The sequence below is a fragment of the Aphidius gifuensis genome, linkage group LG6 (genome assembly GCF_014905175.1).
Source record: "Aphidius gifuensis isolate YNYX2018 linkage group LG6, ASM1490517v1, whole genome shotgun sequence".
NCBI lineage: Eukaryota > Metazoa > Arthropoda > Insecta > Hymenoptera > Braconidae > Aphidius > Aphidius gifuensis.
This window is the reverse complement of record NC_057793.1, coordinates 12,726,643-12,752,921: the sequence shown is the minus strand read 5'-3', so window position 1 is coordinate 12,752,921 and position 26,279 is coordinate 12,726,643. Positions and strand designations below refer to the sequence as shown.

General features: G+C 29.5%; 2 protein-coding genes across 6 annotated transcripts; both read left to right on the top strand.

Annotated features, from left to right (window-relative positions):
- The first annotated feature begins 1,412 nt into the window (after positions 1-1,412).
- On the top strand, positions 1,413-9,975 carry LOC122859502. Of its 4 annotated transcripts, none has more exons than XM_044163121.1 (5): positions 1,413-1,668; positions 3,961-4,651; positions 6,033-6,173; positions 8,890-9,185; positions 9,248-9,975. In XM_044163121.1, the coding sequence occupies exons 2-5, from the start codon at positions 4,048-4,050 to the stop codon at positions 9,668-9,670; spliced, it is 1,464 nt and encodes a 487-aa protein (XP_044019056.1). In that variant the 5' UTR covers positions 1,413-1,668; positions 3,961-4,047; the 3' UTR covers positions 9,671-9,975. The 4 variants fall into 4 exon arrangements, with proteins under 4 accessions (XP_044019056.1, XP_044019055.1, XP_044019054.1 ...); XM_044163120.1 differs by having other exon boundaries at positions 1,414-1,668; positions 6,054-6,173; positions 8,893-9,185; XM_044163119.1 differs by having other exon boundaries at positions 1,414-1,668; positions 6,054-6,173.
- Positions 9,976-11,883: 1,908 nt separating this feature from the next.
- On the top strand, positions 11,884-24,408 carry LOC122859513. 2 transcript variants are annotated; one of them, XM_044163141.1, is made up of 5 exons: positions 11,884-12,160; positions 19,995-20,139; positions 20,278-20,572; positions 20,949-21,142; positions 23,795-24,408. In XM_044163141.1, exons 2-5 carry the CDS (start codon positions 20,034-20,036, stop codon positions 24,160-24,162), a joined length of 963 nt encoding a protein of 320 aa, XP_044019076.1. In that variant the 5' UTR covers positions 11,884-12,160; positions 19,995-20,033; the 3' UTR covers positions 24,163-24,408. The 2 variants fall into 2 exon arrangements, with proteins under 2 accessions (XP_044019076.1, XP_044019077.1); XM_044163142.1 differs by lacking the exon at positions 11,884-12,160 and having other exon boundaries at positions 20,039-20,139; positions 20,282-20,572; positions 23,795-24,264.
- The last annotated feature ends 1,871 nt before the right edge of the window (positions 24,409-26,279 follow it).

The following is a 26,279-nucleotide window of genomic DNA, read 5'->3' as shown; positions in this document are numbered from 1 at the left end:
CGTAACTTCTTGGTATAAGTATTTTTTAAAACTTTATTTATTATTTTTTTTTTCCACACCATATTGGTAGTTGATAACTTTTTTTTGTCAGTATCTATTGATAAATAATAATGGAACAACATAAACTTTGGAGGTCAAGTGAGTGTGTTTTTGTGAGTAATGAGTGAATGTATTAAGGTGGTTAAAGGAGGTAAATGCTGGTGTATACAATAAATATAAATATATTAGCTGATTTATCCGGCTACGCTTGGGATTATTCTTACGATTTAAGAGTTATTGCTATCTAACGTTATCATTTCCTGAAAAAAAAAACTGAAAACTGGCTAGCCCCAGATAATATTTTTATTCCAAACTTAATTCTTTTATTTTTTTGTAAATTCTTTTGACGATGAAATTTTTTGATTGAAATAATAAGATATAACAATAATTATAAAATCTTATCCAGGTTATCCAACAAATGGAACTGAACACTAACATTCTAAGCAGTTATGCCTCAAAAAGCGAACTATTTTTATATAAAAAAACGAATTTATTTATTACATACTAACTGAATGAATTTTATACGCTAATAATATTTTATAATATACGATAACTTAATGCATTCACCCTGGTAAAAATGATCTCTCGGATGTTTTCTCGATAATATGCCGATTGGAGTTTGATTCAAGGGATGTCATCAGTATTAGGAATGTTTAAAAGTAATGGAGAAAATTCATTTTGATTTTTTTTTTTTAAACAATAGCTCACTTGACTAGACCAACCATCATTATACCTTATCATTATTAACCATAAATTAGATGAGTTTGCCAGTATCTATATAGATAATAATAATAAATAATGATAAATAATAATATAGCAATATGGATTTTAGAGGTCACTTGACATGACCGCCGATCTGTGTGTCAGTGAGTGACACACAGAAAAATCCTAACAGAAAAATTCCTCAGGCGGGCGATAAACATTCTTTAATTAAAAACTAAAACTCTGGTAACTTGTATATACCTCGAAGCAAGAATATTAAATACACAATATAAAAAAATATATTCCTTAATGATATGTGTAGGGCAGCAAAAAAAAAAATACGAGCCCATATATTAAAACTGTATTGCTACTAAATACTTCCAAAATATGTGATATTTCATTTTAAGGTAGACAGTAATTGAATTTTTTTAAATTCGATTTTTGAAATATACTTATGTGTATGTTATCAGTTTATAGAATAAAAAGAAATGGGTGCCATAGCAATGTAAAAAAAAAGTCAAATAAAGTATAACGAAATAAAAAATAAAAATATAAGATGTATATTAAAGAAAAAAAGAAGGTATAAAGGAGGTAAATGAACGAACGTGCTAAGGACGGACAGACGGATGGCCGAATAACCCAGATCAGCTACGGCTCAGCCGATTCTTCCAGCAACAACTTGTCAGTACTGTCTCGACCGTACACGAGCTGACTTCTCTTATACCATATGTCAAGTTTTTATTAATTCTATTTTTATTCCATTTTTTATTTAATCAATTCAAATCTATTTTTTTTTGTAATTATTTTATTTCTCAATTACGAGTTATTGAAATTCTATTCTAACTAGATTAAACGATTCTTATTTTTTATTCTTTATAACTTTATCAATTTCTATTTGGATTTATTAAAAAGCTTCGAAAAGTATATGTAAGTATATTATAGATTTTATTATTTGTTTTTTTTTTTTTTCAAATAAAAACTGGGAGTAATTGAATCTATTTTTAAAAGCCAATTTTTTTAATACATTACTGTTCAGTGATAGTATGATAAATTCATTATTGGGTATACTTTCGGTAAGTTAGTCATTCAGTTTAGTAACGAATGTTTTTTGTTTCTCTTCTTTTCTTATTATTAAAAAATAACAAAATATATTCATAATGAGTCTCGGTGTGACCGCGAAAAAAATACCGGCTTTTGCCTCAGCAAGTAAAAAAATGCAGTTAGTTCATAAAAATCATGTCCTGAATTAACGGATTGTTAATTTATTGTACAAGTTAAAGAATTTTTTTTACTTGATTTTCGCAGTATTAAATAATATTTATTATTGTTATATATATGGCTAATTCCACTTTTTTTTTAAATAAAAAAAATAAATTCATTTAAAATATTTTTTTAATTGTTATTTAGCGTAAAATGAGCAATATGTATTTTTTTTTTCAAAAATTTGGACTTATGATTTTTTCAGTTTTGATTTTCGAGGATTTAAAAAAAAAAAATACCAGCTTTTGCATGTTCTTTCTTCTTGAGTTTTCTTCTTGAAAACTGTTGACTTAATCAAAAAAATTACAGAGAGAAAAAAGGTTAACGTTTATTTATAGTTTACATAAAAAGACTTTGGAAAATTGTTTGAATGATTTTTCTACCATAATTTATTAAATAAATAATTGAAATCAATTTATTTTTAAAATTGGCCCTTTTTTTTGTTGCAATAAATAATTCTTAAAATATAAGAAATTTTTGAGCGCATTTTTTAACTTTTTGAGATGTATGTATCTATATATATTTTTTCAGTCCGTGCGCTCAATGCTGTGCACTGTCAAGTCATGTCTGTATAAATATATTCAAGAGGCACGTGGTACCGTGTTTTCTACTCTTTATTTATTCATATCTCGAAAAGTTAAGAAAATTTTGAACGAATAATGCACATAAAAAACTCTTATACTTTAACGATTATTTATTGATAAGAAAAAAAAAAAAAAAGAAAAAAAAAAAAACGGGGCCAAGTTTGAGAAAAATTGATTTCAATTATTTATTTAGGGTTGATTCTGGATAATTAAGTTTCAACGTGATTTTTTTTTTTTAGGTTCATTTTTCAAATGAAATAGTTATCTACACTGTCAATTTTTTTCAACTCTTCTCTTTCGGACTTTTTAAAATAATGAGTGTCAAACTTTTATACACATGGAAACTTTTCAAACTTTTATTTTTCATAAGTTCTTTTTCTACGGAATATTTTTACATTTACTATCTTACTAACTTGAGAAATTATGGTAGAAAAATTTTTTGTCCCCATAATTTTTTTCATTCAGAGAACAGTTTTTAAGGGAGAACGGCCCCCATTGAAGGAAATTATAAACTTCTTTTTTTATTGTGTTTTTAGATAGTTAAAATTATGATAAATCTATTAAAACAAACTTCTAAGTCTCTTACAGAGTTAGTTTAAGAGTTATAATGTTTATAAAAAAAAAAATTTAACATAGGCTCTCATAGAGTAATGAAAAAATGACCCTCCAAAACAGTAGTTATTGCAAAAAAACAGTATAGACCGGAATTATTTTGTATAGTGTTTTTTTGTAAATATAAGTAGATGAAATTATTTAGAACAGATTAACAGCTTTAGTTTTGTCAGTTACTATCTTATTGTTTGAAAAAAATAGCAATTAAAAAAAAAAAAACGGTAATTTTATTATTTTTTTTTTCTTGTTGACAAAAATATGGCAACTACGCATTGGATTCGTGTTATAAATTTAATGGTATATTATCGACTGCGTCTCTAAAACGCGTGTCTACTTAGATCAAACGTTGCCAAATCACTTTTGTTATGTAGGTGTGGATTTTTTTTTAATTGTGTGGGTAAAAAAAATCAAAAGTTTTCACGTCAGCGGCTGGTTTTGGTACAGACAAAAAATAGAGCTCAGGGACAAAACTTTTGGTTGATATGATACGTACCGTTCTCCCTTAAGTAAAAAGCATGCAGAAGTTGGTATATTTAAAAAGAAAAAACCTCAAAAATCGAAACTTAAAAAAAACAAATGTCCAGATTTTTAAGAAAAAAAAACACGTATCGCTTATTCGCTTATGAAAAAAAAAAAAAAAAATATAATTGATAACTGAATTAAAAGAGACAAGGGAGATAACTTGGCAATTTTCTATGAATTGTGCCATATATATTCTTGAAATTTGAAAAACAAATATATAGATTTATTTATAATTACATAGACATGGATATTTGGAAATGGTGACAGAGGATTATGCTAAATCATTCGTAAGAATAATAGCAAAAGAAAAACAAATTTAAATTACGCAATGAAAACTAAATACAATAGAATTTGCGTAATGAAACGTAGATCCATTCATCAATGGGCCATAGTGGTGATATTGACTCTCGCATGTATAAATGACTCATCGCTTGAGATAGAGGCCATAAAGTTAAATAAAACATTCCCAAATGAAACTAAAGTCAATAAATTTCAACAAATAGCGAATGATACAACTGATGAGATATCTGAAAATTTTATGCTTGATAATAATAACTTACATGAAATGGACAACAATAAACCATCAAAATTGGATCTAGATGTGTCAGAAGTTGTTTATATGGATTCAAAAAATTCAACTGATATTGGATCACGAATTGACAGTTCGATCGAATGGAAGAGTTTTTGTTCAAACTCAGTGTCTATCAATTGTATCCAAAGAAATGTATCTACATTTATTAAAGATCTATCAGAAACTGAACCATTAAATATGAGTGATACTGTACTAATTGCAAAAAATAACACTGAAACAACAAAATCCACAGTTGAAAATTTATTCGATGGAGTTCATAAGTTTGCCAAAAACTATAGAATGATGATAGATCTTGATAAGTTTTCATTGAATTTACAAGAATCAAGAACTTTTTTTGGAGGTAAGTTTTGTCTGATGGGTCATGAATTATTTTCATATTTTTTCATCTTAAAATAATTGCACAATAGTTATTAGAAAAGAAAATTCACAGCATGATTTTTCTTACTAACTTTGACAAAATAATATAATTAATTGAACACTTGATTCTTATACTTAGTATAAGATTTGTTGCTATTTTATGACGAATTTACAAACTAAATTGTTGATTCTCTATGCACGGCGCAAAACAATTGAACATTAAATAATAACTAAACAGTAGAGCGACCGGAAAAAAAAAAATTTCGGGCTCACGCGTCAATCGAAAGAGGTTTGCTCAAATAAGAAAACCTCAACATTTGAGCAAGCCTCTTATCTTAACTCTAAGTGGTTCCTTACGAATTTTCTTTTTTCCTATTTAAGGTATAACTTGCCAAAATTTTTGGGGGCGTGTCCTAAATATACTGCCTATGCTTTTACATGGATAGTTTTTGCGCTGCCAACCCCAAATAACTAAAAAAATGGATCTTTTTCGGGTGTTTGTGGCTTATTAATAATACTTTTTACTAGAGAATCTTATCATTTCGTCTATTTTATTGCATAATAAATCATATTCTTGTAATTTAAACAATTTTAATTAGTTTTTATTTTCTCGTAATGACCCCGGCAATAGTGCTTTTTTTGTCAGTTTGCAACACTGATCTTGACGCCATCTTAATATCTATTTCATGAATGTATGTGTGTGTATGCTGTGTAAAAGCTAAACATGGATGCTAAATTTTGCTAAATTTGTTGTTTAAATTTTCCCGCTTCAATGCGCTGTTGCCAGAGCCTCAATACTTGTTCTCATAAAATTGCTAAAAATCGTGTTTTTAGCTTATATTTTTATTAATTACGTGAGATTTAGTCTTATAAGCCTATTTCATCCTGATATCAAAAAATTCCTTATTTTTTCTTTTATTATCTATTAGTTTTTGGGATAGGTGAGACCAAAACAAGTATTGTTTTGTTTAGTTCGTAGATATTTTCTAACACCTCCTCCTATAAGAGCCCATGTTTAACCTCTCTAAATTATGTCAACTTTGAATAATTATTAAAAAAAAAAAAATATTATAACATAAAAACTGAATTGACAAAAAGATGCATTATTATTTCATTTATCTAAATTATTAATTTCATGAGCCTCAGACTATTTTTCATTTTGGCAAGTTATACCTTAACTAACATGGGAAAATTTGGTTAACCGCTTAGCGTTAAAATAAGCAGCCAATAGTAATGAAATTGACAATACAATTAAATTATAAATAACAATTAAAAATGATTAATAAAATTTTTCGAGGGTATGTGGACAAAAGTATATTATTGAAATCAATATATTATAAGTAGCGTGAACCCATTTTTAACAGGCTTTGGACTTGGTTTTCTAGCATTTGGCCTGAAGAAGCTGTTCCTGCCTATTATGATTGGTGTTCAAGTTGTTAAAACAATGTTGTTTGCTTTGTTTCTACCAAGTATCATTGGAAGTATTGGAAAATTTGTTGGTAAAGGTGAGAATGATTTGTTCATATATTTTCTGTTGATCTTGTCAAAGAAAATTTAAGGCTCCATTTTACGGTTGTTTAATATTGTAAATAAACTCTTCCATAATTTGATTTCGATTTTTTTCAAAAATTTTTCAATGAAATATCCCGTGTACGAGAACACAACACGGCCAAGCATCGGCCGATGCTTGGCGAACTTCGGCCAATAATCGGCAAACATTAATGGGCCTTTAATGCGCCAAGCCTGGAGCGTTACGGTAATTTAATATCAGCTGCCATTAATGGTCCAATAATGTTTGCCAAGATTGGCCCGATAAATGGCCCCTGATTGGCCAAACGAGAGCCAATGTACACGCCAATGAATGGCCAATTCAATTTTCCCAATATTGGGCCAATAAATTCCCCATTAATGGCCCATTGATGGCCCATTGATATACCAAGGGTAAGCCAAGAGTAGACCAACCATCGGCCATTATTGGCTTGCCATTAAGGGGCCATTAATGCGCCAAGCCTGGAGCGTTACGGTAATTTAATATCGGCTGCCATTAATGGTCCAATAATGTTTGCCAAGATTGGCTCGATAAATGGGCCATTTATTAATTCCATTAAAAAAAAAAAAAAAAAAAAAATTATTTATTTATTTATTATTTAACAATCGAGCTTTTATTAAACAAACTATTAATAATCAATCGAAGAAATTATCATTAAACACTATTGAGATTTGATTTTACCTGGACTTGAACTCGGGTCTTCCTGTGCGATATCCTGAAGCATTACCACTCGGCCACGGCGGCTATAGGAAAACTTGTAAATAAATTTCTGATTTGAATCAAATCAACAAAAGACCAACTCTTGGCCGCCCGTGAGTCAGCCAAAGCTTGGCCAGTGATGGCAACCATGTGTTGGCCATTTGAGGATTCAAAAGCTTAGCCAATGAATGGCAACCAAGCAATGGCCATTAACGTATCAGCCAAAGATTGGCCAATGATTGGCAAACAAGCAATGGCCATTAAAAGTCTACCAAAACTCGGCCGATGATCGGCAACCGAATAATGGCCATTAATGTATCAGCCAGAGATCGGCCAATGATTGGCAACCAAAGAACGGCCATTAAAAGTCTACCAAGACTTGGCCGATGATCGGCAACCAAGTAATGGCCATTAATGCATCAGCCAGTGATTGGCAACCAAAGAACGGCCATTGAAAGCCTACCAAAGCTTGGCCGATGATCGGCTACCAAGCAATGGCCATTAATGTATCAGCCAGAGATCGGTCAATGATTGGCAAACAAGCAACGACCATTAATAGTCTACCAAGACTTGGCCGATGATTGGCAACCTAGTAATGGCCATTAATGTATCAGCCAGAGATCGGCTAATGATTGGCAACCAAGCAACGGCCATTAAAGAGACAGCCAGGCTTGGCCCATGCAATGTTGCCAATTACCGGCCATTTGAGAATCAGCCAAGGCTCGGCCGATGCATGGTTGGCAATCATTGGCCATCTAAAAGTCAGCCAAGGCTCGGCCATGAATCAGAACCATGAATTGGCAGTACAAGAATGGGCCAATTGTTTGCCAATGATGAACCATGAATGGCCCATGCCTGGCTACCAATCATTGGGTGCCATTGATGGGCCAATGCATGGCCGTGTTGTCAGTCTTGGCGATTCCTACACGGGATTTATCTATTTGGTGAATTAATTTCATAATTTTCCTCTGTGTTAAAATCAAGATGATTAGTTCAGAAGTTGACAACTTTAACACATAAGCATAGGGAGAATAGGTACATTTGTGATTGAATTTTTTAAATTCGTAATTTAAATTTTGATTTTTTTTTAAAGATGGATTTTTTAGAGTTATGAAATTAATGAAAAAAATTATTTTTTTCCTCAGTTCCTTTGAAAAAATATTCGCTAGTTTTATTACTTGGAAAATTTATAGTTGTCGGAAAAAACAAAATTTACGTTCACATGTGCGTTATCGTGGCGCAACGGTTAACGCGTCTGCTTCCCAACTGAATAATTCATCAGTTGAATAAAATGATGGAATTTTTTTTTAGAACAAGATTTTTTTAAAAAAAAAAAACAAACAATTGTTTAGTTAATTAGTTTCATTAAATATTTTTCTTTTATTTCAAACAATTTTTGACCAAGAAGTTTATTTCTAATGTCAAGAATATTTTTTCTCATAGTGATTCAAAAAATTTTTCAGTGCATTAACGCAGATTTTCATGAGTAGCGAAAAATTTATCTGTTTGGTATCGGCTGATTTCGAGATATATCATATAATCTTACACTAGTCGAATACACAATTTAATAATTAGATATCTGATTTTGTCAAAATATACCTAGATAAAAATGCTATTTGTATATATGTTAGAAATATATTTCTAAATAAGTGTTTGAAACTATATGTAAAATTATATATAGATTTTCGCTGCTTATAAATGAATGTGTCATTAAAATATGTTTCATTCATGTATGAGATTTTCACATGAGTAAGGAAATTTTAGTTTTTGACGTAAACTATGTATAAGTGGTGAAAATACACATTCGGGCCCATATATAAAAGTATATGAAAACACATTTTTGTTATTCAACATATATGTTATTTGTTTTTTTCGAATAACCAGATGTGTGCCCTTTAGGCATAAAAATAATTTCTTCTTTGTGACTAACATACAGCCTTAATTATAGACATATATTTATGAATGTCGTTTAGCAGGTGTTTCATCATTTGCTCAAACATCGCAAAGTGTAACAGCTCAACCAGAAGAAACATTTGAATTTAAAGATAACTCAGATTTATATGGTGATGATTATATGACAAAACAACCACTTGGAACTCTTCCAGCACCACCAATGTATGATGAAACAATGATAGTTCAGCCATCAGTTAAGCCAGATTCACGATTAGCTTATGTTAATTCAAGATTTTCAAATCCAATTTTCAATGATCGTTATTATACACGTCATCAAATTGAAAAACAAGGATCATCGAAGAAACAAGATTTTAAGGTGAGTGCATATTATTTATTTTTGGATTAATATAAAATAATCAAATTATTGTATTTTTATAGGTGTTCCATGATATACCAACAAGCTCATTATTGTTAACTAATTATGATCCATTTTATTCACCACTACTTTCACGACTCGATGCAGTATTTTCACGATTGGGTCATACAACAGAGGGGTGTCGTGAATATGCCGTTTGTGCAATGTACAGAAGTCCAGCAAGATTTGCACCATATTCAAATTTAGTATCAGCTCAATTATCAAGAGAATTAAATGAGCTCAGACGTCCAAGTAGTGACAATCCAGATGTTCTACGTTTTTTTAGATATATGAAGGCAGCAAAAGATGGTCAAGATGGTATCCATTGTGAAGAAGCATTTTCTCAGTGTGATGTACCAAGAGACGATCCAAGTCTACAACAAAATCAAGCAATGCTAGCAACTTATCAAGATATTGATAAACTTGTGCATGCTAGGAAAATATAAATTTTTATTAATCAATTTGTTTTTTTGTGATTTTTTATTGAAACATTGTTTTTCGTAAATTATAAGAAATAATGATCCGAAAGAAGAGTGAAAAGTGAAAATAATTGTTAATAGACTCATTATAATAAAATATTTAGTTTTTAGAATTCCTCAATGTTATGTGTTGAACAAGATATTAAGATATAAGCAAATGATGTCTTTCAGCAATTATCTTATTCATTCACTCATAAGTAATTGTTATTTTATTTGAACGGATAGTTTTTTTCTATGATCAAACGACTTGACATATGATATAAATTAAAATCGCAATTATATTAAAGATATGCTCTATAGATAGTGACAAGATAATTTATCGATATTCTAATTGTACCAAAATATTATTTATTTATTTTATTGTTAATAAAAAAAAACAAAAACATGAATCTTCGACTATTTCATGATATTATTAATAAACTTATTTATTGTATTTATATAACTAATTTGATTCTCAATTAATTTTACTTACGTTTAAGATAACCATATATAATCATTTTTCTTATAAAATTACTAAATAATCATCCATTGAGTTTGATGAATTCTTAATTAAGTGAGAATAATATTAATTTTCAGTTTCTGTTATAAAATATAATAAATTATGATTCAATTAGTCTTGAAAATGTTTACATTTGGTTTGTGATTTTCATACAAGAGTGTACTGATATATTATTTCGAAATTATCATTTTATTACTATTCGCTCATGGAATATGAATATCAAAACATGGGCAACCATACTTTGTATTTTGCAAGATAAGATAATATGAACGGCTGTTACCGAGTTCGCTCCCAAGCCGGATTAAGGCCTAAAAAAAATCCGAGTTCGCTCCGAAACGCGATATTTTGGCTTCCGAGTTCGCTCCCATCGCTCTCTTTCTAATATTCCCCTACTTTCGTTTTGCGTACCCTCTCCCTTTACATTTCCCTTCACATTAAGGCTAAGTAAAAAATCTAGCTGAGTAAAATAATGTAGACATTAATTGTTTGGCTACAATTACAGCTAAGTAAAATAATGTAGATATTGATTGTTTGGCTACAATTACAGCTAAAGAAAAGATGTAGCTAAGTAAAAAATCTAGCTAAGTAAAATAATATAGATATTGATTGTTTGGCTACAATTACAGCTATGAAAAAAATCTAGCCAAGTAAAAAGTTTAGCTAAGTAAAAAATCTAGCTAAGTAAAATAATGTAGATATTGATTGTTTGGCTACAATTACAGCTATGAAAAAAATCTAGCCAAGTAAAAAGTTTAGCTAAGTAAAAAATCTAGCTAACTAAAACAATGTACATATTGATTGTTTGGCTACAATTACAGCTAAGAAAAGAATCTCGCTAAGTAAACAATCTAGCTAAGTAAAATAATGTAGATATTGATCGTTTGGCTATAACTAAAGCTAGATCTTGAGTAGAAAAATGGGAATAGCGAGCTAGAAAAGTGGAGGGGGAACGGTAGGGGAAGCGTATGGAGCGAACTCGGATTCTTCATTTTTTTAAAACGGGAGCGAACTCGGATGAACCGGTTTGCCCGAAAAATTTAATCCGCTTATTTCTTGGGCTTGGGAGCGAACTCGGCAATTGCCATATGAACTCGCAATATACATACTTGAATTCGGACAAATATAAAAAAAAATTCAATTTTAAGATACATTCTAGTGGGTGATAAGCGATTAATTACTCTCATAATTTTTATTTATTTATCTTTCTTTTTTTTTGTACTCATGTACAAAAACTCTTTGTAATATTATCATATTAATACTTGACTAAATACTAATTGAAATTAATGCGAGTATTTTGTAATGCTTATAGAGTTGTATTCTTGAATACAAAATCACGATTCCGGGTCATTTGAATCATTCAAGTAGTTTACAAATTAGATTGAAAACAATTAAAATAATAGATTTTTTTTGGCTTAAACTTATCTATTGATTTTTTCAACTCTCAATCAACTTGTTTTGTTTTTTTTCTGATATTTGTCTTTATCTGCAAGTTTTTCGTTATAAACGTTAATAAAATTTTTTTCCAAAATATTTACAATATAAATATTCGGCGATGTCAAGTAGATAAATTGAATATAAGACGCTTCAGTACAATAAAACCACTTCATGTTTTTTTTGGAATCTCATTGGCCCCCTAAGGTAACGGAACTTGGCAGCCATTGTATGTCGTGTGTACGTATACACAGCCGAGAAACTGCCGGCAGTTAGTTTTAGGTGTGCGTGGGCGAGCCTTATCGAATTGAATAAAATTGGTGTAGTGTTTTGGTAAAAAAATAATGTGATAAAACGGAAATATTTCCTTATTAATCAAAAAATTTTATTATCAAGAATAAACAAATTGAACAGCTAAATTAAATAAAATCAATATTTAATATGAATAAGATTGGATGAAACGTAAACAAAATTGACGTTGTGACGGACGAATGAGACATGGTTGACCAGCAATAGGTCACGTAGCCGTAAGTAAAGTCACTAATTCAATTTAAACGAAACATATTTTCGCATCGTAAAAACAAAGATTTTATTAACATCAAATAATTTATTGTTAAGCATTGCTTGTATAAATAAATTCAACTGTATTCGGAATACAGATTTTTTTCATGAAAAACTGGGTTCTTGAATATTTTTATCAAGCATTGAACTGACTGAAAATCATATACAGAGTGCTGTATGCGATACTCTTGAACTCCATTGTGGCTATACCGGTATAATATTTGGGTATATTACCATGTCTTTTTACCTCATAAAACACGGTGTTGGAGCCTTTCTCTTTTACTATATATAAGGTATTAATCCAGGGCTTATCGTACCGTATCGCTTTGAAGAAAAAAAAAAAAACAAATTTTGCTATACCATCAATGGTCGAGTAGCCAACTCATATGGCTGCATACGCACACGTATATGCATGAAAAGAAAAATTCAGGAGAAGGAAGGTAGACGCGGGGTATGGCGCGACGAATCCGAAGAAATGTGGACATTTCAACTTGAAAATTTATTTTTTAGTAAGATTTGTTACCTGACATTTATTACCCGAGTGGAAATCTGGTCAGACTAGCCTGATTTGACTACAAGTCTTGATCAATGTTCCCTTAACACCGAACACGGTAAGCCTGATCAAAATTTGATCAAGATTTGATTAAGATGCTTCATTAAGGATAACTTGATCAAGATTGGATCAAAGAAACCTTAACTCATCCTTATTAAGGCCAGCCCGATCAAGAATTGATCAAAAATTGATCAATTATTATACATTTCGGCTCTTGTATTTTTTTATTATTCAATCCATTCATTGTAACAATTATATTATTTTTTCACTGATAAAATAATTTTTGTTAATAAAAACGACGCCAAACATGGCTTAGTTATGTTTTAAGACTGCTCTAAATATATAAACTCCTTAAAACTACTTTGTGTATCGATTTCCTCCGTGGCCGAGCGGTTTAACGCATTCCCCATACTACGTACAATCTAAACTTCGTCGGTTCGAATCCCTGTAGTGCACTTGTTAGAAATAAAAAAAATTTCCGTCTCTCTAATTCTCTCTCTCTCTTTCTTCTCTGGGTAATTAGAAAAAAAATGTAATAGTTAAAAATAATAATGTAATTTTTGTTTTTTGATCAAGTATTGATCAAGTAAACATGATCCAGTTTTGATCAAGCATCTTGATCGAATCTTGATCACGTTTGGCGTTACATTCTTGATCAAGAATGGATTTGAAATCAATGTTGCCTGATCAAGTTTTGATCAAGACTTGATTTCAATTTCAACTCGGGTAAGTTGTATATCTTTTTTAATATTTGATAAAAAAAATCGAGAGTAGGCTTATTGAAAAGAGACATCGATACACGGAGAGAAAAAAATATTAGGTTTTACTAAAAAAAAACGCTGGATTTTACTATGTTTTATAGTACTGGTGGATGTTTTGGGAAACTTAGCAACATTTATCATGTAAACAGTGAGTTTTACTATGTTTGAGAATTTTAATCAGACGTAGTAAGTATCATAATACTCAATCGTAAAAATGGCCATGTTTAAAATAAAAAGTACTATGTTGTATAGTCAAAAATATATTTGATTATTTTTAAAACCTGTTCATATTGACGTGGTGTCCGATACGCTTTAGACCGCTCAGCTACGGGACTAAACTGGAATTAACGTAAAATTGACTCTTTTGTTTGGTATTTCGTCTTTCTGCATTTTTTACCATGTGAATATAGTAAAATTCGCTTCAAATATCGTAATTAATATAAAACACACAATAAAAATTAAATCGGGAATCGTATTTTTTAAAATTGATGAGTAGTATAAATAACATTGTTCGAATTTAGGTACCGAATGATTATTTTAACGAGCGTCAATTGTCAATTCTACTATGCTAACATAATAAACATTAATTTACACATAGCACTTTGTATCTACAGTTTATTAAAAAAAAAAGATTTCGTTAGTACTTTCGACTATGTCTTCAGTAAAAAAAATCTTGTTCCATAGTTTGATTACAAATGATTTAATTTACTATGTGCCTTTATTAAAATATATAAAATAAATAATAAAAAACATAAAAAAAATATTATATCTTATCAAAAATCCGAAAACATCCACCGGTACTACAGTAGCATAGTAAAACATAATATTTTTTTCTCTCCGTGTATATATAGTGAAACTATTTTCTGTTTTTTTTTTTAAACGTAATTAGAAAGATATTAAATAAATTAAAAATGATGACGTCACGGTCACTGACTTAAAAGACTTAGCGTGAGCAGTAGGCTCACTCGCGTTTTTAAAAACTGAGGCAGGACTCTACCGAGTCTTTTAATAATAATTATATTCAATGTAACTGCGAGAAATTTTAACTAATAAATACAATCATGTTTGAGTAAAAATTACTATAGTGATTTGTACTATTAATTTTATTTCTGTGACTGACCGCGAGAGATATTCTACTATAAAATTTAGTAAAAATTTTTGTTGTGAGCGTACTGTATTTTTAAATAAATTTTAATACAAAATTGAGTAAAATGACACAATATGTCCGCCCGACTGAAAAATTGTTATGTTATTTAAGCCTCTCTACATCCTTGTCTATTGCAGATAGACATAGGTCAAGCGACGTTTACTATTAGAAATTTAATTTCTAACAATTTACGAAAAATTACTTTTTTTGATTAATCTCTTAGATTACGAGTTATGAGTTAATTAAAATAAAAAACATGCATGTTTTGTGAAAAAAATAAAAAATCTTATATGTTCCACTGCGAAAAATACTGCACAATTCAATAAATATTCCTACATATATAATAAAAATTATCATATATATATATATATATAAAAGTTACTACAATCTTCAGTAAGGTTTGCTATTTAGTTAAGTAAAAATTCTAGTAGTTGGACGAAATGACACAAAGATGGCCGACTGATTGAACAATCGATTCTGATATATTTATATGTTAGAAAATAAATTCTGATCACTCCTCTATGGATTTGTAAGGAAATCGATGACGAAAGTACGATTAAAACTAAAATGTAGTTAAAATTAAACAAGTAGTATTCTTATATACGTTTTTAATCATCATATCCAAAGGATTTGTGGGACCGTGGTCAAGCACCCGTCTACCAACAGAATGACCTGGGTTCGATTCTTGGTTGGAAAAATTTTTTTTTAATTATTATATAGAAATATTCCATAAAATTAATTTCAAAGTAACCTTATAAATATTCACAAAAAGTTTATAAAATATTTACAAATTTTTTATATATTATATTTAAAATTATTAATATTATTAATATTATTAAAATTATTTATATTTATATTTTATATATATATATATATATATATAATATTTATTAAAAAAAAATCGAAATTTTTATAAAAATTTGATTAATCTTTTATGCATTTACGTAATTTTTTGGCCCAACTTTACAAAATGATTTTATAAAACGACTTTTATATAATTTTTACAAAATTTTCATAAAATATCTTTGCGTAGGGATTGAATTGTCATGTAATTTCAAGCATTTTTACAGCATATCTGTTGAAGCTAGATATGGGGTTAAGCTAGATTTATTGTTTTCGAGTTTTGAGCGTGTAAACAGAAAAAAAAAATGTTGCCGGGAATTGATTGCTATTCTCTGTGAATCTAGCACAAACTACCAAACTTAGCAGTAAAGAATGGCAAACTTTTAAATTAATTTTACAAAGAAATTCAGTAAATTCTAGTACTGGTAGTTGGTATAATCTCAGTCACTAAATTTTACTAAAAAATATACTAGAATTTAGTCATTTTTTTAAAGAAAAATTACAATTAAATTAAGTAAATTATATGGCTTAATATAGTATATAGAAAATTAAGTTTATCATGAATATTGAATTCAAGAACTGGGTCTGAAAAATTAATGGCTGACTCAGTTGTTGAACGCTTATCTACACCATGTTTAGCCTCAAATTGTGACATTTGAATTTTGAAGCAGCCGTTATTTATATTCGTTTTAGAACAATCGTTTGGTCAGAAAAGAATGACACCACATTTTGCATCATGAACCGGGCTCATGACCTTACAACAGTATGACGAACTCGGCCAGAATACACACTGCTGCGCACGTTTATATTATATAGTACTATATGACACATCCCAGGTAGAAGTTAACGATTGTGCCAAGGTTGTTAAGTATTTGGAGATGCGCCTCTGTTACAAACTTGATGACAAGCCTTGTGCCAAGGCTTGTGTCCAAAGCTTGTACCCGGGCTAGAATTCCGAGCTTGGCACAAGCCTGTGTCTCGGGCTTGCCACAAGCTTTCGAAAACAATTAAAAAAAATATAAATAAATTATTATTGTTACTTTATTATTTATAACATTGTTATTTTTTTATTCAAACAATTCTAATAAGCGATAATAATTAAACGAAAAACTATGGACGCGACGCGGGTTCAATCCGGGATCTCTCACGTGGAAGTCCAATGCACTATCATGTCAACCATTGGGGTATTGATGAAAGTGATTGTAAAAATTTTTATATGAATAAATCCTATTGAGACTCAACACACAGTCCCCACGGGAAATCAACCGAGACAAGCTTGTATCAAGTCTGGATTAACAAGGCTTGTTTAGTCACTGGAAATACAGGCTCGACACAAGCTTGAAATTTTTAACCTTGTGTGAGGCTTGGGAATAACAATTGACACGGGCTTGATACGAGCCTGGTTCAACAGTGCTTGTCTAGTGACCGAAAAACGAAAATACAGGCTTAGCACAAGCTTGGACTTTCCGACCTTGTGTGAGGCTTGAAATTAACAATTGACACAGGCTTGGTACGAGCCTGGACTAACAAGTCTTGTGCAATAACTGGAAAAATTCTCTGTGTCATGCTAGGCACATCCTAGTTCACCAAGGTTTGGAACACAAGCTTGTAACAAGTCTGGCACAGTCGTTTACTCTTGTGAGATCCTACCTGAGATGTGCATTATTTAAATTAGTTAAATCACTTGAAAATAATAACAGTATACGGAGAGAAATCCGCAGCAAATATTACTGTAGTGGTATCGTAAAAATCATAGCTGACGTCATTAAAGCGACTAATTCCCACTTATTATAATGATTATTATTATATTTCATCTAAATTTTTTACTGTAGTCTACCGGAATTTTTGGAAGTCTCGAGTTAATGGTATACTTTATGCCAGAAATTACTGTAGTGTACAGCAGGTTTTCCCGCCCGATGACACGAATATTTATTGGAAATCAAGTGTGTTCCTAACCTCTTCTAAAAAAGTTTATTGTTTTTATTTTATTCATGAATTTAAATAAAAATACACATGAAAATTATAAAATGGTTTATTTTTTTTAAATTAATAAACACATTACATTTTTATTCTGATGTTTAAATAATAAGGTTTTATTTAATTTCATTTAATCTAGTCGATCCTGGTGACCTCCCCACGCAACTTCTCAATTTCCAGTAGACTACAGTAAAATTTGTTTGATACTCTACAGCATTATTTGCTGCGGATTTCTCTCCGTGTATCAATAATATTGAAAAATGAAACACTTGTAAACGCTGTGATTGGTCTACAATTACATTGCAACACCAGATAGTAATTTTTGTAAGATTTTGAAATTTCAGAAAAGCAGTTTTTATTTTAACTGTAAAGACAACATTGCGAAAATTTGAGATATGTTGTTTCTTTTTTAACATTCTTGCTTTCTGGCGTTAGCATACATGTTAAAAGTTGTTGACTTTAAACATCAATAACTTTTTTACTAGCTGAGATAGACTTTTAAAATTTTGGCGTAAAATAGATAACTATTTCATAAACCTACTTCAGAAATTTGAAGAAAATGATAAGACAATTAAGTGTTGTTCAAACTCTTTTAAATACCATTTCAAAAAAAAGTCAGACAGTCATAAACCAGAATATTATTATTATTATTGCATTTATAAAAAAAAGTTTCATGTAGTTTTCAGGGTTAGATTGATTCACTATTCAAGTTCTTTTTTTTATAAGAAAAAGAATAAATATATATAAACAATACTTTACTATTTTATTTATGCACCTACGTTTTTATTTATTCTGTTGAATTAAATAACAATTCAATGATTTGTTATGAGAATTTTCAGTTTAGTGTATAGAGGTTGGTAAACGACTAGCCTATTATTGTACTGCCAAGGCATGGTTTTAATTCATGGCCATCCTGCCCAATGATAGACAACCATGCATAGGCCAAGCTTTGGCTGAGACATAGATGCCCAGGGAAAAATCGTCTTAGATCTAATTTGATCTGATTTGATCTGGCTCAGATAAGATTTGATCTGATCAGATCTGACTAGATCAAACTTGATCTGTTTAGATTTGACTAGATCTAGTTTGATAAAACTTGATCTGCACTTAGATCAAACTAGATCACGGGCGAATGAATGATTAAGAAGACAAATTTTTCTTACGTTTTATAATCACTGTCGTGGTTAAGTAGTAAGGCTGTGGAATTTCACACAAGAAGCATTGAGTTCAAGTCCGAGTGATGTCAATATCATAAAAATATAGAATTCTTAATTGTATTTCATTAAAACTATAAGAAGAAAAACCATATTCTTCAATCGAGCATTGACTAATTTGAAATTATTTTTATTAAATTAATAAATTTTTACCCAGATCAAGTCAGATCTGAAATTGTCCAATAATCCTTATCTGGTCAGATCTGATTTGATCTGATGATTTTTCCCTGGGTGCCCCTAGCTTTGGCAGAACTTAAGGACCGTTGCTTGTTTGCCAACGTTGTGTTCTCCTACACCGGAAGGACCAAGGTCACTAAATTACTGTACACGTATAACTGAGATATTTGCATATTAAAAATGAGTTTACATTAAACATACATTTTCACCAAGTTATATAAATTTTTTATTCCATATATGTTTTTTCAAGGATGAATTTTCATTCATCATTAGTTTATTTTGTTCACTGTACTTAATACATCTATGTTAGAACAAGAAATTATATTCGATAATTCAAGACTTCATGTAATCTAGTGAAATATTTGAAGTAATTCAGAATTCCTGAATTATTGAAATTTGGTGTATACATGAAAAACCAGAACGATTGACCCTTCGTTTTTTTTTTTTTTTTCAACCAATAATTAGCAAGGTATAAAATAAACAAAAAATTATGACGTCATTGACCCCTGACTTAGAACACATGTTCAACGCGGTTTTTAGAATTCCGTAGAGGGAATAAGTTCTATTACTCATACATTATAAAGTGTTGATGCCAACGCCAGAGAATTGAAATTTTTATTTTTGAATCGGTCATAAAACATTGTTTTCTCAATATTTGAACTTATTTTATAATAACAAAATGTTTATTGATATATTTTCTTTGAATTTATTTATGCAGCACCGTCGCATTATTTAGATGTCAGCCAACTTAAAAGAAATGTGTATGCAATATTTTGTGTCGATAAAATAGGAATTAGCTTCTCAATGTCAAAGATCGATGTTGCCAGATACATGTCATATATCCTATATACAAAGATGTAATACGTCAAATTTTCTATTTTTCAAAATAATATCTACATTTTTAAATAAATTTCTAAAAATTATTAAAAAATTAAAGATTTTGTACGGATATTGTAATAATCTACTTTTACCCCGCGTTAGACATGTCTTAACCCCTGGCGCGTTTTCCACCACTGCAAATATCAGAGAAAAATTTGAAGCGAGACCTTACCGAGTCTTTTGATATTATATCGCTTCGATCAGAATTTTTTGTAATTGTAAATGACTGAATCAACTTTTATTTTTCAGAAGAAAAACTTTTGTCCGAGAACTTGATGAACATTGGTCATGCAAGCGTTGCTATGGATGTTGTGTACCTTGAGTCTTGGATTGTCAGCAACTGTGTCAGTATTCGCAGTTACCTTCGAGGATGCAGCTTTACCAGTGAATCGTGGTTTGTAAAATGTTTCATTACGATCCATAGCTGATAAATAATTTCTACCTTGCCAACGATTTTTTTTTTGTTGAAACCAGAAGAATATTTTTATTATTTATGAAAAAGCTATATTTATTATGTCAATGCTTTTTTCAGACAGTTCTGTTAATCAGTATCAGTATATTCTAATGGAAGAAAATTCATCTCTGAAAAAAAGCCGTCAGATGAAAAATTTTTTTAATTTGATTGGGCTTAATATTCAAACAATGAGTCAAGAATGCAAAAATGGTGATCTAGTGGAGTGTTTCAAGTCCAGGCTGATCGGATTAATTATTAATTTGTTTGATCAGCCCGAACAGTTTTATAGCAAAAATGTAAAAGATGCTTTTTTAAGAAAAAATTTTGTATTTGAAATTTATCGTCAACCGTACCAGTACTCAGGTTCAGTAAGGTAATATATAATATTTATAATAATTTCTTGATGGCTTGGCTACTAAGTGACTTTTATTGATTGTTTTTTGGTTGAAAATTATGTACCTTTTTCCAAGTTTTTTCGAGGCAACTATTTTATTATCATCCTATTAACGTATCTATATATAAATAAAGAAGTGAGACGTAGTTTTGTGTGTAACTCGAAGGGTACCATGATTTTCGACCAAATTTAAAAGAAATTTTGTGTTCTTCTCAACAAAATAAATCAGGCACTTTTTATCTCAGACCTCAAAAGAATAATTGTATTTCATGGCTAATGTAGCAAATGTTGAGTGAAAGAAATTTATTCATATTTTGACAATAGATAATTCAGTGAACTTTTGACATATTTTTAGATCGAACAAATTTGAGTTGGATCAATCAATGGAGTTCTCTGTTGAAAAAACAGATAGTTTTATAAAAACATCTGTTGTTAAAACAGATGTACCACCTCCAAGAATGAGAGGAATCGAGGTTTATGCACCAAGGTTTTTGGATGAGATTGCGGATGAGATTGATACACTAGAGAATAAAAAAGATTCTCTTTTTTGTAAGATTATATTATTTTTATTATTATTTAGTTCTTCAATTCATAAAAAAAATTTGAATCAGATATTTTTTTGTTTATATATATATATATATATATTAGACCTATTCAAAAAAAAAAAATATTTTTTTTTCTGGCCTCCAGTGCATGAAAATTTTTGTTCTCAATGAAAATGACAAAATAGATTAAAAATTTTTTTTTTCCGATTTTTATTGGAATAAATCACGACCAAAGCGCGGTGTCAACTGAAAACAGTCACAACTTGGCCAAATTTAAAGATATAGACGTTATATTGTGCTTGTTTTAAAGGTTATTAAAAACTCTACAACTAATTCCTAATGATCTTTTATGCTACTATTTCCGTTTTATTCGAAAAACAGACAATTGTCGTTACCAAATGCTACTTTTTGAATTAATTGGTAATTACATTGCATATAAGTATTTTGTTTATAACGATAATCTTTAAAAAAAAATTGCATTTTCAAGGTCTTTAAAGGAGGAACATATTACATCCTATTACTTTTTTTGTCAGATTAATATTTAATTATAAATGAACCGTAAGTAGATCAATATAATATTTTTTACTTACTGAAAATTAAAAAAAAAAATTGATAAGCTGGCATAACTTTTTCATTTATTATGCAATCCTGATTGAGTGAGGCCTAAAGTTACGAGCTATTTATGTGCTAATTATGTGTGTAAAGAAAAAAATTTATTTATAATAAATTTTTTTTTATCAATAATTATGCTAGCTTTCAACGAATATTTATTATTCGACAGAAATCAAGGAAAGCCCTAAATTATGAGCTATTTACGAGCTACTTATAGGTGTAAAAAAAATTTATTTATAATAAGTTTTTTTTTTTATTAACAATTATGCTAGCGCAACTTTTTTGATAATTATTCGATACCAATCAAGTAAGGCCCTAAATTATGAGCTATTTACGAGCTCAGTATGTGTGTAAACAAAAGAATTTATTTATAATTATTTTTTTTTCTTTCAAATTTTAAGCCTTACTTGATCAGAATTACATGACTAATAAAAAAGTTATGCTAGCTTACGATAAAAGCTAGCATAATTGTTGATAAAAAAAAAAATTATGTTAAATAAATTTTTTTTTACCCCTATAAGTAGCTCGTAAGTAGCTCATAATTTCCTAATTTATTTGTGTCGAATAATAAATGAAAAATTTGTGCGAGCTTTCGTTAGAAGCTAGCATAATTATTGATAAAAAAAAAATTTATTATAAATAATGGCGCTGAAATTGGCGTCTAAGCTAGCGTCCAGAAATTTAAAGTACAGAGAACATAGGGGTTTTCTTGGGCCCAGCCCTTATCTTTTATAATCTATTATTATTAAAATAGAGCTATCCTCGTAATTTTTTTTTTATTCAATTGTTTAGGGTGTAAGCTAGTTTAGGAAAAAAAATGGGAATTTTCGAAATGATCAAAAGAGGGTAGGGGGTGGATTTTAATTGTTTTTTGATTGCGATAATTACAAATTTGAATTCCTTTTCTCTCTGTCTTTTGCCGCAGAGGGCGTCAGCTTCTGATATTAAGAAAAATAAAAACAATTAAAATCCACCCCCTACCCCCTTTTGACCATTTCAAAAATTCCCATTTTTTCCTAAACTAGCTTTAATCCTAAACAATTTAGTAAAAAAAAAAATTACGAGGATGGCTCAACCCCATCATAGACAAAAAATTATTTAGCCAACAACCCTTGAATTTGTTCTCTTTAAATACGATGTTACTTATTCCAGAGGGATGTTTTTTCATATTTGTGACTTCTTTGGGGTATATTAATACTTAATTAATAATTTCTAATAAATTATATCAAATTTCGTATTATTTTTAATTATTTATTCATGTTGAGACCTTGGAACCCGAATCATCCCTGAATCAAGAGATTCGAGACGCTATCTTAGACGCGGCATTTCAGCGCCATTTATAAATAAATTTTTTCTTTACACACATAATTAGCACATGAATAGCTCGTAACTCTAGGCCTTACTCAATCAGGATTACATAATAAATGAAAAAGTTATGCCAGCTTATCAATTTTTTTTTTTAATTTTCAGTAAGTAAAAAATGTTATATTGATCTACTTACGGTTCATTTATAATTAAATATTAATATGACAAAAAAAGTAATAGGATGTAATATGTTCCTCCTTTAAAGACCTTGAAAATGCAATTTTTTCTTAAAGATTATCGTTATAAACAAAATACTTATATGCAATGTAATTACCAATTAATTCAAAAAGTAGCATTTGGTAACGACAATTGTCTGTTTTTCGAATAAAACGGAAATAGTAGCATAAAAGATCATTAGGAATTAGTTGTAGAGTTTTTAATAACCTTTAAAACAAGCACAATATAACGTCTATATCTTTAAATTTGGCCAAGTTGTGACTGTTTTCAGTTGACACCGCGCTTTGGTCGTGATTTATTCCAATAAAAACCAATTATGCCGTTGTGACGTTTCAATAAAAATCGGAAAAAAAAAATTTTTAATCTATTTTGTCATTTTCATTGAGAACAAAAATTTTCATGCACTGGAGGCCAAAAAAAAAAATATTTTTTTTTTTTGAATAGGTCTAATATATATGTATATATTTAATTTGAATTTTCGTTCGTTTGTTTTATCTCTTAGCACGGCATCGTTTGAGGGAACTATTGATCCCAATGTTGATAGTTTTGAAATTATTCAAACTCAAATTATTACTCTTCCTACCTTTGATACTTAGTTTTGCATCATTAAAAAAATTCTTAGGATTCATGGCAATTGTAATACCTGCTTTAATTGGATTTTTCAAACTGTGCAAACCGATAATGAGCAATTATCAACCACCAGTTTACACAAAGAATGGTCTCGGCTCTTATTCACACCACACAGAAACTGTTACCCATGGGTATCCAGTACATCAAAATAGTTATGATGATGATGATGCAACTGATTATCATTCTGATGGCGTTTCATTTGGTCAAAATTTAGCCTATCATGGTCAAAAGAAATATTAGGAAATTGATTTTTAAAGAAATATAGTATAATACATTATTAGTAAAAAAAATGTACTGATCTATGAATTATAATTCTAATAATTGTAAATATTTTTTTTTATCCACGTGGCCAGTTATATTAATATTTTTGTAAGTTAATTGTATAAATAGTTTTGTAAATATTATGAAGTATAGAAAGATAAATTGATATTTATAACAATAATAGAGAAAAAAGTTTCTCCTTCAAAATTTCGTGATTCAAATAAATTATTAAATTAATTTTGCGTTCTTTTATTGCATAGGGTTTTTCTATCATCAATTTCTTTTAAATTTTTCTTTCTTTATTTTGCTTACATTATTAGACAAAACTTTCACTACTATTTATTAACAATTAAATAAATAGATAAGTATTTATGTACTTTATAAAATGAATATTTAAAAAAAATAGTCAACAATTACCCAGGTAGAAATAAGAGTCAATTTTTTGACTTCTCATATCAAATTAACGTGAGAAGTCAAAAAGTGACGTCAAATTGACTCTAATTTCTACCTGGTATAAGTTTTTGTGTAAATATGTTTTTATATCAAAAGTTTAAATATATTGAGTTTCTTAATGACCACTACCACAACCGGATGGATGATCTTGTATTTATGAGATTTTGTGCTATTTTTATTTGCAATCAAGACCAAGCACATCGTATAGAATGGTGAAGGTGTGCCATGAGCACGATCACTCTAATCAGAAGGTATTTGGAAAACAAGGTCACGGCCGACGAATGCTTTACCCGTGTTTCATTGATTTGCTAGCGGTTAAATGCTTTTTCAGCCTGTTGCATACAGTTTATCCAGGCAAAACTGGTCAAACAACCCTTTTTTTTGTGTTTTTTATGAATTTAATAGTTATGATATTTCCCAAGATACATTCATGTCTACAACTTTTTAAAATCAAATTCGTATTTATGAAAAATTTGTTGACAAAACAGATTTTTGGATGCAAACTACTAAGATTCATCAGTAAACATGTTTTTATGAATATAAATTTTTTTATATTATTCATATAATATTATATATCATACAATATTATGCATATATATGAAAAGCGGCCCATTTTCAGGTGCTTTCTGACTTAAAATCCTGTTATCTGAACTGAAAGAATTTTTCATGAAATTATACCAGATGCCAACAACCAAAGTATTACTATGTTATGAAGTGAATTTCACGCGAAATGACATCAAATTGTCAATTTATTTATTTTCTAAATCGAAGTAATATTTATAGGACACACAGTGAAAATAAATATGTTTTTTTTTTTTTTTTTTATATATGCAGAAAAACTGTAATATATCTGTCTAGTGGCTACTTTGGTGACGATTTTAGGAGTCAAGTGGCTACTTTGGTGACTCTTGGCTAGATTGGTGACCGTCACCAATCTAACATCGTACGATTTGTCTACTTTGGTGACTGTCACGAAAAGAGCCACTTTATCAGAAATAGTGAGAAACCTTAATAATTGTGTAGTTAATGAACTACAAACATTCAAGATGACTTTTATAGTTTATTTAACCGATAACGATTATAATTAAAGAAGTTAGAAATATTAAAAATGAATATAAAGACAAAATAATGGTAAAAAAGCTAAAAGATTTAGTAATTTCAATTAAAAGATTTTAAATCACATTGGAACAATATAACGTCATTTAAATCGATCGGAAACATTATCAAGAAGTATTGTATATCGGAAAATACTATGTAGACATCATATCTATGAATTATTCACTGTTAACAAGGTAAGTCACGAAACTGTACACTTCGTGACCAATTGTACTAATTGGTGACAGTTACGAAACTAGCCAGTATATACCGTCCGGCTAGTTTGGTAACATTTAATTACTGATGTGTGTATTAAATGATAACAATGATTTTCGTGATGAGAGAAACATTATGACAGTCCCGGTAATCACCAAAAAAACGAAAAATACACGATTTTTGTTGCCTAATACTCAAGATTTTCTGTCAAACTTACCCAGCTTTATCGGAATACAACTTTTCTAGAAGCTTTCTGTTTTTTGATTATTATCGGTGAGTTTTTTTTTTCAGTTTGTCTAACGGAAATTCGAAAATCCCATGAGTTGTATAGA

What these genes read in the sequence shown, in the direction of transcription:
- LOC122859502 (XM_044163121.1), top strand. Translation starts at nt 4,048, where the DNA reads ATGAAAACTAAATACAATAGAATTTGCGTAATGAAACGTAGATCCATT. An exon ending in ATCAAGAACTTTTTTTGGAG is followed by an intron (nt 4,652 to 6,032) that starts GTAAGTTTTGTC and finishes CATTTTTAACAG; the next exon opens with GCTTTGGACTTGGTTTTCTA. An exon ending in CGAAGAAACAAGATTTTAAG is followed by an intron (nt 9,186 to 9,247) that starts GTGAGTGCATAT and finishes GTATTTTTATAG; the next exon opens with GTGTTCCATGATATACCAAC.
- LOC122859513 (XM_044163141.1), top strand. Translation starts at nt 20,034, where the DNA reads ATGCAAGCGTTGCTATGGATGTTGTGTACCTTGAGTCTTGGATTGTCA. An exon ending in AGCTTTACCAGTGAATCGTG is followed by an intron (nt 20,140 to 20,277) that starts GTTTGTAAAATG and finishes TGCTTTTTTCAG; the next exon opens with ACAGTTCTGTTAATCAGTAT. An exon ending in CAGTACTCAGGTTCAGTAAG is followed by an intron (nt 20,573 to 20,948) that starts GTAATATATAAT and finishes ACATATTTTTAG; the next exon opens with ATCGAACAAATTTGAGTTGG.